Source organism: Somniosus microcephalus, chromosome 9 (genome assembly GCF_052327205.1).
Source record: "Somniosus microcephalus isolate GS21.2 chromosome 9, FLI_Smic_1.0, whole genome shotgun sequence".
NCBI lineage: Eukaryota > Metazoa > Chordata > Chondrichthyes > Squaliformes > Somniosidae > Somniosus > Somniosus microcephalus.
In genome coordinates, this window is record NC_140995.1 from 25,494,600 (window position 1) to 25,510,625 (window position 16,026).

The 16,026-nt window shown below is 49.7% G+C and overlaps 1 protein-coding gene across 1 annotated transcript in view; it reads right to left on the reverse strand.

Annotated features, from left to right (window-relative positions):
- The window catches only part of mcph1 (microcephalin 1), a 378,761-nt gene extending 367,141 nt beyond the window's left edge, over nt 1-11,620 (reverse strand). The window contains exons 1-2 of the mRNA XM_085996458.1: nt 11,452-11,620; nt 6,073-6,161 (exon numbers count right to left, since the gene is read on the reverse strand). Coding sequence (XP_085852584.1) covers nt 6,073-6,109 — 37 coding nt within the window. The 5' untranslated portion in view covers nt 6,110-6,161; nt 11,452-11,620. The remainder of the gene's footprint in view (nt 1-6,072; nt 6,162-11,451) is intronic.
- Nucleotides 11,621-16,026: the final 4,406 nt, after the last annotated feature.

Consider the following 16,026-nt stretch of genomic DNA (forward strand, 5'->3'; position numbering starts at 1 on the left):
TTTTTTAAAAAAAGGACCTATAACTATACAAGGGGAGGTGCAGCGGAAAGATGAGAGAAATGTCATATCCCAGGCAGTTAAAATATTTAATACATTTTCACTTCATACAGCCTTGAATAACCAGTCACTTCTATCCTCCCATTATGCTTCCACTCCAATACATCCCAATGAGGGAACATATATTCAACAGGCTTATCGCCTTTGACTACGATGCAGTAATTTGCAGGTATTAAACAGACTGGAACTCGGTTGTGTCACAGACAGTAAAAATTTCAAAAATCACATTAGCATACCAACTTAGTGCTCTCTGTTCTGAGAAAGGGGAGGAGTGGAGGAAAGATGAGAGAAACGTCACGTCCCAGGCATATATATGCAATCCAACTAATTAGATTCATATTGGGAATCCAAAGCAGAGCTACGGAGAAACACTCTTTGTTGGGGGGTGGGGGTGCAGGGGAGTGGTCAGCAGCTTTGGATCAGCTTTCAGGACAGCCTGAAATGTCAGTATATGCATTAAAGTGAAAGAAGCCACTCTGGGTTGCAATCACCCCATGCTACTTGCATTGCAGGAATGACTGAATAGGGAAAGACAAAAAATGGTGGTTATGTGTCAGGCTCCTACAAAGCCTATGCATATGTTTAAAAATGTCACTGTTTTTAACAACAGAGAAAGGAAAGGAATAAAACAGGTTTGTGAACATATGTACAGGAAACTTTCGATTAACCGGCCCCTAAATAACCGGAAATGTCGGTTAACCGGCAAAATTCAGGAGTAGTGTGGTAAACCACTGTTTGTATTCCACTGTGTACATGCCTGGACATGCCTCGGCTGACTCCTCCCACAAGTCCTAGTATAAAGGTGACTGCTCCCCAGCCCTTTGTATTTCTGGACCAGTCAACCACTCGAGGCAGACCTTCATTCTTTTGTTAATAAAAGCCTTTAGTTACTCTCTTAACTCTCAGTCTTTTATGAGTAATTGATAGCGCATCAATTTTACTAACAAAATTTTTATAATGGAGAAGATCCTCACACCAGCATGCCTGGACTTAGATCATCGGGAGGCGGACTCATCCACCAAGTTTACTCACTGGCTTAAGTGTTTCGAAAAATTCCTGACCGCCTCCGCAGCAATCAAATCGGACGAGGACAAACTGGATGTCCTGACCTCCAAAGTGAACCACCGAGTGTACTCGGTCATCCAAGACGCGACCTCGTACGCGGACGCTATCAAGCTCCTCAAGGACCAGTACACGCGCCCAGTGAACGAAGTGTACGCCAGGCACCTTCTGGGGAGTCGTAAACAACAACCTGGGGAATCGACCGTGGAATACCTTCAGGCACTGTCTGTGCTTGGCCGGGCCTGTGGTTGTAAGGATGTAAAGGCCGCCGTGTACACAGAGGAACTTATCCGGGACGCTTTTGTAGCGGGCCACAGATCCAATTACACCCGACAGCGACTGTTGGAGCAGAGTGACCTCGACCTCAACAAGGCCTCTGAACTCGCACTATCATTGGATGCAGCCTACCGGGGCATGGATGCCTACTCCTCTGCACCGTGGACGCCGCGGGGAATGACAGCCTGGGACACGGTAGGACCGCCTCATAGCGCCGTGCCACCCCAACCACGGCCCAACTACCGCAGCAGTGTCCCAAGGCCAGACAGCAGTGCCCCAAGGCTAGAAATGCTACTTCTGTGGCCAGGCAAAACACCCCAGAGCGCGCTGCCCGGCGAAAAACGCGATCTGCTCGGGCTGCAGGAAGAAGGAACACTACGCTAGCGTCTGCAGGGCCAAAGCCACCCCGAACCCCAGCAGCGCCGCGTGTGGGCCATGCGGGCCGCCATCTTGGGCCTCCCCGGCCATGTGCGAACCACCGGTACAGCAGCCATTTTGGACGCCTCCAGCCACATGGGGATCATGGACGCCGCCATCTTGGACGACAGCCGGAACGCAGCAGGCCCCCAACACCGCCTCATCTGATACCCGCAGCGACACACCGACCCCTACGCTGGCATCCGTTACACTGGACCAAGCGAGACCGCACCAGCTGGCCAGTTCCACAATGGACATTAAGGTAAATGGTCACGATACAATCTGCCTTTTTGACTCTGGGAGCACGGAGAGCTTCATCCACCCCGACACGGTGCGGCGTTGCTCTCTCCCAGTCATGCCTGCGCACCAGCGGATTTCTATGGCCTCCGAGTCCCAGTCGGCGGACATCGGCGGCTACTGCGTGGTGACACTCGTAGTAGACGGGACTGTGTACGATCATTTTAAACTTCTGGTCCTGCCCGACCTCTGCGCTGCCGTCCTGCTGGGGTTAAATTTTCAGTGCCACCTTAAAAGTGTTACGATGGCGTACGGTGGACCCCTACCCCCACTCACAGTCCGCAGCCAGCAGCTTCCAAATTGCCCGCCGCGCACCAGGTGCAACCTCTCCACACTCAGAGTCACCCCCCCCCCCACTGTTTGCTAACCTCACCCCCGACTGTAAGCCCATCGCCACAAAGAGCAGGCGATACAGTGCCGGGGACAGGGTTTTCATTAAAACCGAAGTGGAGCGGCTCCTGAAGGAAGGGATTATTGAGGGCAGCACCAGCCCCTGGCGAGCCCAGGTTGTGGTCGTTAAGACCGGCGCGAAGCAGCGCCTGGTCATCGACTACAGCCAGACAATAAATCACTACACCCTGCTGGACGCCTACCCACTCCCCCGCATAGCTGACATGGTCAACCAGATCGCGCAGTACCGCGTCTTCTCGACCATTGACCTGAAATCAGCGTACCACCAGCTCCCTATCCGCCCTGAGGACCGCCAGTATACTGCCTTTGAGGCAAAAGGCCGCCTCTACCACTTCCTTAGGGTTCCCTTTGGCGTCACCAACGGGGTCTCCGTCTTCCAAAGGGAGATGGACCGGATGGTAGATCAAAATGCGTTGCAGGCCACTTTCCCATATCTGGACAATGTGACCATCTGCGGCCGTGACTTGCAGGACCATGACGCAAACCTCGAAAAATTACTCCGCACCGCCCAACTCCTGAACCTGACATATAACAAGGAGAAGTGCATATTCCGCACAAACCGCCTCGCCATCCTTGGCTGTGTTGTGGAACACGGAGTCATCGGCCCCGACCCCGACCGGATGCGTCCCCTTATGGAACTCCCACTGCCCCACTGCCTCAAGGCCCTGAAGAGGTGCCTAATGTTTTTCTCCTATTACGCCCAGTGGGTCCCCTACTATGCGGACAAGGCCCGTCCGCTGATCAAGTCCACCTCTTTTCCCTTGACGGCAGAGGCCCGCTTAGCCTTCCACCGTATCAAGGAGGACATTGCCAAAGCCACCATGCACGCAGTGGACGAATCCATCCCCTTCCAGGTGGAAAGCGACGCGTCCGACTTTGCCCTGGCCGCTACCCTCAATCAGGCAGGGAGACCCGTGGCCTTCTTTTCACGAACCCTCCAAGGCCCGGAGACCAGACACTCCGCTGTTGAGAAGGAGGCCCAGGCGATTGTGGAGGCTGTGCGTCATTGGAGGCACTACCTGGCCGGAAAACGATTTACCCTGCTCACTGACCAGCGTTCAGTTGCTTTCATGTTTAACAACAAGCAGAGGGGCAAAATCAAAAATGACAAGATCTTGAGGTGGAGAATCGAACTTTCCACCTACAATTACGAGATCTTGTACCGGCCCGGGAAGCTCAATGAACCCCCGGATGCGCTATCGCGTGGCACCTGCGCCAGCGCGCAGATCGATAGACTGCGGGCCCTCCACAATGACCTCTGCCACCCGGGGGTCACCAGGTTCTTCCACTTCATCAAGGCCCGCAACCTGCCTTACTCTATTGAGGAGGTCAGGACCATGACCAGGAACTGCCAAGTCTGCGCTGAGTGCAAACCGCACTTTTATAGACCAGACAGGGCCCACCTGATAAAAGCCACTCGCCCCTTCGAGCGCCTGAGCGTTGATTTTAAAGGGCCTCTCCCCTCCTCCGACCGCAATGTGTACTTCCTCAATATTATTGATGAGTACTCCCGTTTCCCGTTCGCCATCCCCTGCCCGGACATGACCAGTGCCACGGTCATTAAATGTCTGAACGACCTCTTCACCCTGTTCGGTTTCCCCAGCTATATCCATAGCGACCGGGGCTCATCGTTTATGAGCGACGAACTCCATCAGTACCTGCTAGCTAGGGGTATTGCCACAAGCAGGACCACCAGTTACAACCCCCAGGGGAACGGACAGGTGGAAAGAGAGAATGCAACAGTTTGGAAGGCCGCCCTGCTAGCCTTAAAGTCTAGGGGCCTTCTGACCTCCCGCTGGCAGGATGTGCTCCCCGATGCGCTCCACTCTATTCGGTCACTGCTCTGCACTGCCACTAACGCCACCCCTCATGAGAAAATGTTTGTCTTCCCAAGGAAGTCCACATCGGGGACATCGCTACCGCCATGGCTGACGTCCCCAGGGCCGGTCCTACTGAGAAGACACGTGAGGACCCATAAAACGGACCCCCTGGTCGAGAGGGTCGACCTCCTCCACGCCAACCCCCAGTATGCTTACATTGCATACCTGGACGGGCGGGAGGACACAGTCTCCATAAGAGACCTTGCACCCTCGGGGGCCGCAGTAACCCACTACTCACTACCACCCCCCCCCACGATCCGATATCCAGCCCCAGCAGACGGCAGGCCTGGGCCCCGCGACCCGCTCGACATCTACGAGGACGACATGCCTGTGCCACAGCCTACGCAGGACTCGACGCCGGAAGCTCCACTACCCCTGCCGTCGCCACGCCGATCACAGCGGCAGACAAGACCTCCGGAGAGACTCCAATACACTAACTTTTAATACACTTCACCTCGCCGGACTCAATTTTAAACAAGGGGTGAATGTGGTAAACCACTGTTTGTATTCCACTGTGTACATGCCTGGACATGCCTCGGCTGACTCCTCCCACAAGTCCTAGTATAAAGGTGACTGCTCCCCAGCCCTTTGTATTTCTGGACCGGTCGACCACTCGAGGCAGACCTTCATTTTTTTGTTAATAAAAGCCTTTAGTTACTCTCTTAACTCTCAGTCTTTTATGAGTAATTGATAGCGCATCAAGTAGGTTCAGGTAACTTTTATTACTTTTTTTTACTCCATTTGTTGCTGTGCAAGGGTGTAGCTGCAGCTGTTGCTAAGCTACAGAGACGCTTGCAACTTGTGCCGATTGTTCTGAAGCTAAGCAACAGGGTTTGTTGCTTTATACGGAGCTCTCAGCTCCGTATCTTTGACTATAGCTTTCGGTTAGCCGGAATTTTTGATGAACCGGCACCACGTCGGTCCCGTCCGTGCCGGATACCAGAAAGTTTCCTGTACTCCTTCTACATTTACAATCTCTTAATTCTCCTTTCCTGTGCAACAACAACTTGCATTTATATAGCGCCTTTAACGTAGTAAAACGTCCCTTCATAGGAGCATTATCAAACAAAATTTGACACAGTGCCACATAAGGAAATATTAGGGCAGGTGACCAAAAGCTTGGTCAAAGAGGTAGGTGCAAGGAGAATATTTAGCATCTAATAGCCCTCAATCAATCGCTTAAAATCAAAAAAGATTCACCCCACCTACAAAATTTACAATCCTTCTACAGCTCAGATCATTTAATAACTTTTGCTGTTTGCATTATATTGTTTCAATCCATGCAGAACTGATGTTTTGTACTTCGAATAAAATATTGCCACCATTCTTTGGTGCACACTATACAACTTTTACAGGTTACAAAAATTAAAATGGTCACTTCCAGCCTCAAAAAATCATCCACACTGAGGCCCAGCATGGCTTTTCCCTTTTGGGAGGGGAAATATACACGACACTGTATTTTACATGTGATTGTTAAAAATAATATACGAGTTGATTTATAAAGCAGGCAAGGAAACAGCCATGTTGCAATCTTTAAATGACAAACCTCAGCCTAAATTCAAATATACTGTTATTTCAATGCCATCTCGAATTAACTTTAAAACAATGGAAGTATTTTCTGATATAGCACCATTAGTTTTACAATTGGACAGTCTACGTGCTTGTTCTGTACCTTGGAGAATAGCGTTTTTGCAGCAGTCACTGGCCATTCTGCAAGAGTCGGTGTAAGGCTCCCAATATGGAAAGTTCCTCAAAGATTAGCTGCATAAATACATTAAAAAATATATGATTTAGGGATTTCATAGCAACAAGTAGGCTTCATCATAATTTTTTTAAATGTCAAAATACATAGCAGATCCGTCAACATCTGAAAAGATAGGTTAATATTTTGGTTAGAAATCCTTCATTAGAACCAAGAAAGACAAGCCCTTCATAACAAAGCAGAACAAACAGCAAGTGATGGGATAAATATCGTAAATACGAGTACAAAGAGGCAGATCATGGGGATAGATTTATTATCCTCTCACGTTGTTTTTTTTTTAAACTGGAAAAGGTGAAAAGCATAAGATGATAAACAGAGAAGATCTTAGTCATGCTATAAAATGGCTTTAGAAAGACAAAACCTAAGTAAAACAGATCCTGAACAGAAGGGAGCAAAATAGAACATGAATGGAAGAAACTAGACCCCCCGAGACAACACTGGTGAGGGATGGGGGTCGAGATCATAATTTATTTTTGAAAGTCAGAAATTTTGAGAGGTTAGGTGTTCAGTCCAAACAGAAATAAACAACTGTAAAGTGTATTGCAACATATAACTTAATAGCTTAAGATGCAAGAATAGAGTGAAAGTACACTATAATAGCTACAGAGAATTATAGTACATGCAAGGTTAGCTAAAGTTAGGAAGAGAAGACAAAACTAAAGACAACGACTGTAGGTGAAACCTTGCCACAGGCGTCCCCGGCGTGAAACCAGAACATCTGAGAGAGGCAGTTCTGCCTGACACAACAGCGTCTAACCTACTACGAATGGAGAGACTGCATGATCTTATACTCACATCATAAAGGGACATCCTTAGCTTTTGAACCTTAACAATGGCGTGCAAAATATAAATATAAACTTGCTAAGTGTGTACTGTGAACTTGGACATCAATAATAACCTCGTTATACTGTTACTAAACAAACAGTTCCTGCTGAGATAGTGATACTTAAATTACTTCTGACGAAAGGTCATCGACCTGAAACGTTAACTCTGTTTCTCTCTCTACAGATGCTGCCTGACCTGCTGAGTATTTCCAGCATTTTCTGTTTTTACTTAAATTACTGTTGCCTTTATATTTAGATATACTGTTAATTAGTGTTAAGTATCTGTTTACTTTTGCTGTAGTCATCAATACAATCTTGTGATGGGATTAACTAGGTCACTGGTGCTGCTAAAGTAGTGCTACTTAATGCACCCATGGCTGACTCCATTGTTGATGCCTCTGGCAACTCAAGAGTTAAGCTGCACTTCACTCAGGATTGTATAGTAATCTTGTTACAGACATGTCTGGTCTAGTTAACTATCAATATCTTTTAGACTAGGATATATGGGATGAACTAATTGGGTACCAAATATAAAACTCAAATGATGAATAGCAATCCAATTTTCTGATGTATACGAAGGAAAAAGCGGAAGAGATGTGTCTGAAAGCCTTCAAATCACGCACTGGAATTTCAGATACAATATTTTTTGCATAATGTGCAGGGTTTGAGTTCGTCGCTCCTACAAGCTATTCCAGTTTTTCGCAAAGAAGTTTGGCTATACTTTTATTGATCTTTCAACTATCAATAAAACAAAAGTATAATGTGATAGGCCATCTGACGTAAACTTTAGCAAGACAAGGGAAGACTGCCCAACGCATTACCGGCACCCGGCTACCGACCATAGAGCACATATACCAGAAACGCTGTTTACGGAGGTCACGGTCCATCATCAAAGACCCTACCCACCCCAGCCACAGTCTGTTCGCCCTCCTGCCATCTGGGAGACGCTACAGATGCATTCGCACCCGTATGACCAGATTTAGGAACAGCTTCTTTCCCAGGGCTGTCATCCTACTGAACTCCACAAATAAACTCTAAAGCCTGCACATCTGCCAATGCACTTTATTATGGTTATGTTTATGTTAATGTATTACAAGCCAAATGTATGTTGAATGTTTAAATGTCTTAATCTAAATGTACACTCTCGGGAGCCGCAAGCCTACATTTCGTTGTACTGCACTTGTGCACTAACAATGACAATAAAAGTTGATTTGATTTGATTTTGATTTGATTTGGAACTTCATTTTGAGGTTGAGGTGAGATTTGTCCCTTCGGCACCAGGCAGGAAGTGGCCATTGGATATGTCTCAGTTTATACTTGGCATCCACAAAACTTCCCATCGTGCTGAGCATTTTATGTAAATTAGAACTACCAGCAATAATTACCACCCGCTTCCCATTTTCCACCAGGAGTTTTGGAACAGTGTCGTTACAGTGCATTATCTCTGCAATTGGGGATTTTTTTTTCTTTTTAATTATCCAACCCAAAGGTTAGCCTTCATTTCCAGCAAACAGCATTATTTCCAGTATAAAAAAATCCAACTAGTAAGTAATTAATTTAAATTGTCCCAAGAAGCTTAAATCCAAGGAGGCAAGACAGGGTGTAGAGTTCATTTGTAATAGCTGTAAGAACTTTTGCAAAATACAGCGGCCCCCACCACCACGTTTTATTTTCCGTGCCTTGATCTTTTCACATACAATATTGTAGGTAAACTTTAAACATCAAGAACTGTTGAGTCCTTTGTAAAGCAGAAACCAGGCAAACGTTTCCCCTCGGAAAGTTGCAAACGGCAGCTGAAAGGGTCATTCGAAATTGGATGCCCTGCCAGAAAGTGGTGAAAACGGGATCCATAAAAGCTTTTAAAAGCGAAGTGGATAAATATTCAAAAGAAAACATTAGAAAGGTAAGGAGACATGCAGGGCATGGAACTTAGTCCACTGGGTGTACAGAAAGTCAGCGCAGGCCCGACGGGTGAACAGCTCCTTTCCATGTTTGAAATTCAATGATAGCTTTGTCAATGTAATTCACTGCACTCTAAAACTAATTGATTATGGATACACTTTCGAGCATTTCCATCATCATAAAAGCACAATGGCCCAGATTTTGCAGTCAGCGGTGAAGTAATGGTGCTTGCCGTTCACCTCGGGAAAGGCTGCCCACAAAATTTTAGCAGGTTCTAGAGTGCAGACTTCCTCTTTTCCGACGTCAATTTGAATTTGGTGCCTTCTGCAGGGGATCTGTGGTGTCTGTTAACAAGGAAAGCAGCAGAGGCTGATACCAATCAGATTGAAGAATGCTCACAGAAGGCAAAGCAGGAAGAAAAAAATAGGAAATATAAATCATGGTATAGAAAGCAAAATAAGGATTGGGACATATTAAGGGCAAAACATAGAAAACCCACAAACTTTAAAAAAATCTGCAATTAATCTTCTTCTGAGGCAATAATTTTTCAGGACCAGAGAGGTTGTTCAGCAGCAAGGGCATTGGAACCAGTATGAATCCTCTGTAGTCTCTCCTCGTGTGTAATGCCAAATATCAGAAGGTGGGTAGCCCTTTGCTGCACCTTTTCAGTGCCATGATAATTCCTATAATATGGCATCAGAACCACACAAAGTACTCCAGAGGGGCACAAACCAATGTCCTGTATTGGGTCTGGCAGGTGTTTTATTTCATGTGATGTACAACCCAAAACCTAAAATGTCCTCCATCCCCAGAAAAAACAACCCTCACTTCCAGGACAGTCAGTGAATGTTTTTTGTAAATTCTTCCACACTGCCTTATTTACTTTCTCCATAAGGACATTGGAACCAGTATGAATTAGATGAAGCCTGTCCCTTTTGTACAACTTTCCTTGCCCTAGAACTTAACCTGATATCCTAATCAAATTTTTTGTCCTATAATACTCCTGTGAAGCACCTTGGAACATTTTACTACGTTAAAAGGTCCTATAAAAATGCAAGCTGCTGCTGTTGAATCTGAAACATTCCCATCTGAAACTCCCCTGCTCTTCTTCAAATGGGACCCTCTCTTGTATCTACCCGAGGGGGCAGACAGGGCCTTGATTTAACATCTCATCTGAAAGACACCACTCCACAGTGCCATACTGTGCCGAGTGTCAGCCTAGATAGTGTGCTCAATTCTCTGCAATGGGGCTTGAATTCATTATTTTCTGACTCAGAGGGAGGTGAATGTGTTACCACTGAGCCAAAGCTAACAACTGGACATGTCCAAACTGCTTCCAACTTACCCAACACATGGCACCAGGAGTAACTTGCAATTACTACCCTAAAGATCTTCAGTGCAGAATCTAACTCAAATCCGCAAGATTTCCATCCTACTCTATGTTCCTATGTGAACAAAGCTCTTGACAGGTATTTTTTCCACATGCTGTTATTTCCCCTCACTCTGGCACCTGGCAGGTAAACATAGAAACATAGAAAATAGGAGCAGGAGTAGGCCATTCAGCCCCTCGAGCCCGCTCCGCCATTCAATGCAATCATGGCTGATCATCCAAATTCAATACCCTGTCCCTGCCTTCTCCCCATATCCCTTGATCTCTTTAGCCTTAAGAAATATATCTAACTCTTTCTTGAATATATTTAATGAATTGGCCTCAACTGCCTTCTGTGGTAGAGAAGTCCACAGGTTCACCACTCTCTGGGTGAAGAAATTCCTCCTCATCGCTGTCCTAAATGGCTTACCCCTTATCCTTAGACTGTGACCCCTGGTTCTGGACTTCCCCCCCCCCCCAAATCAGGAACATCCTTCTTGCATCTCGTCTGTCTAGTCCTGTTAGAATTTTATAAGTTTCAATGAGATCCCCTCTCATTCTTCTAAACTCCAGCGAGTATAAGCCCAATCGACCCAATCTCTCCTCATACGTCATTCCTGCCATCCCAGTATCAGCCTGGTGAATCTTCGCTGCACTCCCTCCATGGCAAGAACATCCTTCAAACATACCATTTGTGGCTCCCAGTCACAGCTGCAAAACTACAATCTCATTGGTGGCACTTAATATCATTTACAATTACAAGACATTTTTGCCGCCGCATATTTGATGCAGGCAAGATCACATTCTAATTACTGAATTATATTTCCTGCGAAAGTGCACTTGAACTCCAATCATTCTGAAGCACAATTACTCCACATGTTCAGGGGACATCTTAGGCCAAGATGCGCAATTTGATCATCATCTCAACACTAAGAAAACAGAAAGAACTTGCATTGAAGTAGCACTTCACAGGTACCCGAGGACACAAGGCATTTCACAACCAACGAGCTATTGGACAGTGGAGTCTGTCACGGGGTAAAAACCAGCAGCAAATTCGCGCACAGCAAGATCCCGCAACAGAAAATCAGATGGGTCACAATATACGAGGCGCACCAAAGCTGCAGGCTCACTTCCCAATACAAAATGGTGTATTTTATATATTTTTAAAAAGTCTACTCTGATGGCCGTCCGCACCTCGCCTTGAGTAACGGACCCGGGGCAGCGAGCCGTGCGCTGCTCGGTAAACAGCTGTCACCGACAAGCAGCAGTCAGCCACATAAACAGCGAAAGGTGAAGTCAGCCGAACGTGCACCGACACTCTTCAGTTAATTCTCGACACATTAACCCACAAAAGACAAATCAAACCCCAGGCCAACCGTCGCTAATCCTGCGCTTACCCGATTTAAACATGGCGGGCTGAAGAGCCCGCGCCGCCCGCCGGGAAACGAACCCGCGGCCAACTGTCACTGCCTACTCAGGGGGCGGGGCGGGGCCTGAGCTGTGACCGGGGGCGGGGGACCGGGCATCGGAGGGGGATCGGAGGGGGAGGGGGACCGGGCATCGGAGGGGAGGGGAGGGGGACAGGGGATCAGAGGGGAGGGGGACCGGGCATCGGAGGGGAGGGGGACCGGGCATCGGCGGGCATCGGAGGGGAGGGGGACAGGGGATCGGAGGGGAGGGGGACAGGGGATCAGAGGGGAGGGGGATCGGAGGGGAGGGGGACAGGGGATCAGAGGGGAGGGGGCCGGGCATCGGAGGGGAGGGGGACAGGGCATCGGAGGGGAGGGGGCCGGGCATCGGAGGGGAGGGGGACGGGATCAGAGGGGAGGGGGACAGGGCACCGGAGGGGAGGGGGACAGGGCACCGGAGGGGAGGGGGACAGGGGATCAGAGGGGAGGGGGACAGGGCACCGGAGGGGAGGGGGACAGGGGATCAGAGGGGAGGGGACCGGGCATCGGAGGGGAGGGGAGGGGGACAGGGGATCAGAGGGGAGGGGACCGGGCATCGGAGGGGAGGGGGACAGGGGATCAGAGGGGAGGGGGCCGGGCATCAGAGGGGAGGGGGACAGGGCACCGGAGGGGAGGGGGACAGGGGATCAGAGGGGAGGGGGACAGGGCACCGGAGGGGAGGGGGACAGGGGATCAGAGGGGAGGGGGACAGGGCACCGGAGGGGAGGGGGACAGGGGATCAGAGGGGAGGGGGACAGGGGATCAGAGGGGAGGAGGATAGGGCACCGGAGGGGAGGGGAACAGGGGTTTGGAGGGAGGGGGACAGAGGATTGGAGGGGAAGGGGTCAGGGGATCGGAGCGAGAGAAAGGTGATCGGAGGGGAGTGGAAAGGGATGGGAGGGGAGGGTCACAGGGGATCAGAGGCTGGTGATGGGGACAGGGGATTGGAGAGAGGGGGACAGTGGATCAGAGGGGAGAGGATAGGAGGGGAGGGGGGACAGGGCATCGGAGGGGTACAGGGGATCAGCGGGATGGGGAGGGGAGGGGGACGGGATTAGAGGGAGGGAGACGGGGATCGGAGGGGAGGGGGACAGGATCGGAGGGGAGGGAAGGGGGACGGGGGATCAGAGGGAGGGGAACGGGATCAGAAGGGATGGGATAAGAGGGGAGGGGAACAGGGCATCAGAGGGGTACATGGGATCAGAGGGAGGGGGACGGGGAGTGGACGGGATTAGAGGGAGGGGGGACGGGATCAGAGGGAGGGGGGAGGGGAGGGGGACGGGATATCAGAGGGAGGGGGACGGGATCGGAGGGGAGGGGGACGGGATCGGAGGGGAAGAGGACAGGAGATCGGAGTGGAAGGGATAGGAGGGGAGGGGGACAGGGGGACGGGATCAGAGGGAGGGGGACGGGGAGTGGACAGGGGATCAGAGGGAGGGGGACGAGATCAGAGGGAGGGGGACAGGGGAGGGGAGGGGGACAGGGGATCGGAGGGGAGGGGGACGGGATCGGAGGGGAAGAGGACAGGAGATCGGAGTGGAAGGGATAGGAGGGGAGGGGGACAGGGCATCGGAGGAGAGCGGGACGGAGGATTGGAGGGAGGGGGACAGCACCGGAGGGGAGGGGGACGGGGGAGTGGGACGGGATCAGAGGGGAGGGGGACAGGGGACTGGAGGGGAGGGGGACAGGGCATCGGAGGGGAGGGGGACGTGGGATTGGAGGGAGGGGTGACGGGATTGGAGGGGAGTGGGACGGGGGATTGGAGGGGAGTGGGACAGGATCAGAGGGTGGGGGACGGGATTGGAGGGTTGTGGGACGGGATCGGAGGGGAGGGGGTCGGGATCGGAGCAAGAGAAAGGGGATTGGATGGAGGGGAAGGGGATCGGAGGGGAGTGGAAGGGGATGGGAGTGGAGGGTCACAGGAGATCAGAGGCTGGTGAAGGGGATAGGAGGGGAGGGGGACGGGATTGAAGGGGGGGGGATGAAGATTGGAGGGACGGGGCAGGGGATCAAAGGGGAGGGGGACGGGGATTGGAGGGAGGCGGCAGGGGATCGAAGGGGAGGGGACGGGGATTGGAGGGAGGCGGCAGGGGATCGGAGTGGGTGAGGAGCTTGGGGGGGGCAGGGTGGGGGGTGGGGAGACGGTCAGGAGCTTTGTGGAGAGGGAACTGAGGGAGAGCACGGAAAGAACAGTGGGGAGGGGTAGAGAACATGATCCAGGTCTAAAGGAGGATAGATGAGGGCGGAGAATGATCCAGATGGAAAGACGGATCACGTTCGCCCCCTTTGTTAGACCTGGATCACGTTCTTCCAACCCCACCCCCTTTACACCTGCACCACATTCTCCCTCTCCTCCCCCCCAGACCTGCATCACGTGCTTGACCATGAACTGAGTTGACTTCACAGAAAGCATGGTCCATTCGGCAAATGACATCATTGGACTGGACAACATCCGGAAGTCATGAGACTGTCACTATTCACTTCGTAATGTGAAAGGTGACCCACCCCCACTGTTCCCTGTAAGCTGCACGGCCGCGTAGCGATCTGGAGGTCTCGCGCAGGCCCTTTAACGGCTTTTTAATGGAAAAGACGTGCATGCGTGGTCATTTGAATGGGCCACACAGCCGCACCCAAAAATAAATTCGCGGGAACATTGCCACCCCCACGCTTTCTACCCAATAAACCTATTAACAATCCGTGACCCACACACAATGCCCCATCAGTTACCGCAGCCCTCACCCAGAGTGTTTAGTTTGACGGAGTGATTAGCGACAGTGTGGGTACTTCTGATTTCCATCAACCCGATGATGTTAACCTGCGCATGTGCCGGGCCACTCAATGACGTCATTCTCAGCGCGTGCTAAAAATCTACGGCTCTGCTGGTGATGTCACTTGCAATGATGCCACCTTCACCTGTTCCAGTTGAACGAAATGCGCCTCACTAAACCACTGCAGCTCAAATTATGTAAAATAGTTGCTGCTGTGGGTTGACCCTGCTTGCAGAGCTCCTGTGGCAATGCCCACTGAGTCAAAGGAGACGCCAAAGTGCAACGTATGATCTGTGTAAATGTGACCACTGCAGTGAAGTGTGTGCAATGCACAAGACTTTTAATGTACTAGTCAATCTCCTGCAGTTATTCGGTGGAGCACACGGTACCCATGAGAATATGGTCACTCTTTTACCTGCTGCTTCTGTCTTCCTATTGCTGTTTCTTTGTCTCTCTTCTGTTTTTGTATTTCTCTTTTTCTTCTCTTCTGCTTCTCTCCCCTTATCTTTTCTTTTACTTCTCTCTGTCATCTTATGCTTCTCCCTATGCTGGGAGTGGGCAATTTCATGAAATGTGCTCCCAGTGCCTGCCAGGAACAGTTCAGCCGAATTTGTATCGCATAAATGGGATTTTTAAAAAGATTTCTTGAAAGATGCTGGTTGCCTTAGCACTTTGTATTCTAATATTTGAAGTTCGTGGCTTTGAGAGAATAGAGTCATAAATGTTTGACAGCATAACAACTTTACTATAAAGCACAAATGTTTTGTCTATTATTCTGCCAGGTTGCTCTGGTCACAAAGAAACAGGTACTAGGCCACAGAAGCAAAATCACTACTGCAATTTCTTTTGTACTGAAGGATCATATCACTAATTTGCAGAAGTACAATTGTATAGTCAGTTTATTACATGGATAAAATGCAGCAGTTTGTATTGTGCAGCAGATTGTAGCTCATGTACCGACAGCACATAATGGGAAGCAGTGTTTAAGCCATGCTTCAAATTATATTTTGCTAGCACCTTTCTGCTCGACTAGCCCAATGTAGCCCACATTGCAAGTGAAGCAAATGAAGTGGTAGCACATGAGCGTGAAATGGTACAGGTGGCAGGATGAGAGAAAATAGCCAGGCATTGAAATGCGGTCAGTGCTGAGTTGTGCAGTGGTTAAAGATGTAGAAACAAAAACTGAAGAAAAGCTAATGAAGGTGAAAAGGGTTGGATCAGCAGTGATGCTTTTTTCTGTTGTTGCTGGGATCGTCCCCACTTGTCCGTGTTATGCTGCAAAACTAACGTAACTCAAGTGGAAAAAGCCACTTCATATCTTCAAAAGGACTTTGATGCAATTGGACAAGTATCAGAAAAGAACAAGGATAATTGCAGGACCTTAGATTCTAAAGTGTAAGGCAAGACCACAAAACTGAACTTGTCCTCACTGAAAAAAAATTAATCGATCTACGACACCATTCAGGTCTTTAAAATGACTAGAGGCATCAGGTGAACAGAGTCAGCGCTGATAAAACAATTGGGCTTTGTGCCGCCCGTTTTTTTGGGCGCTA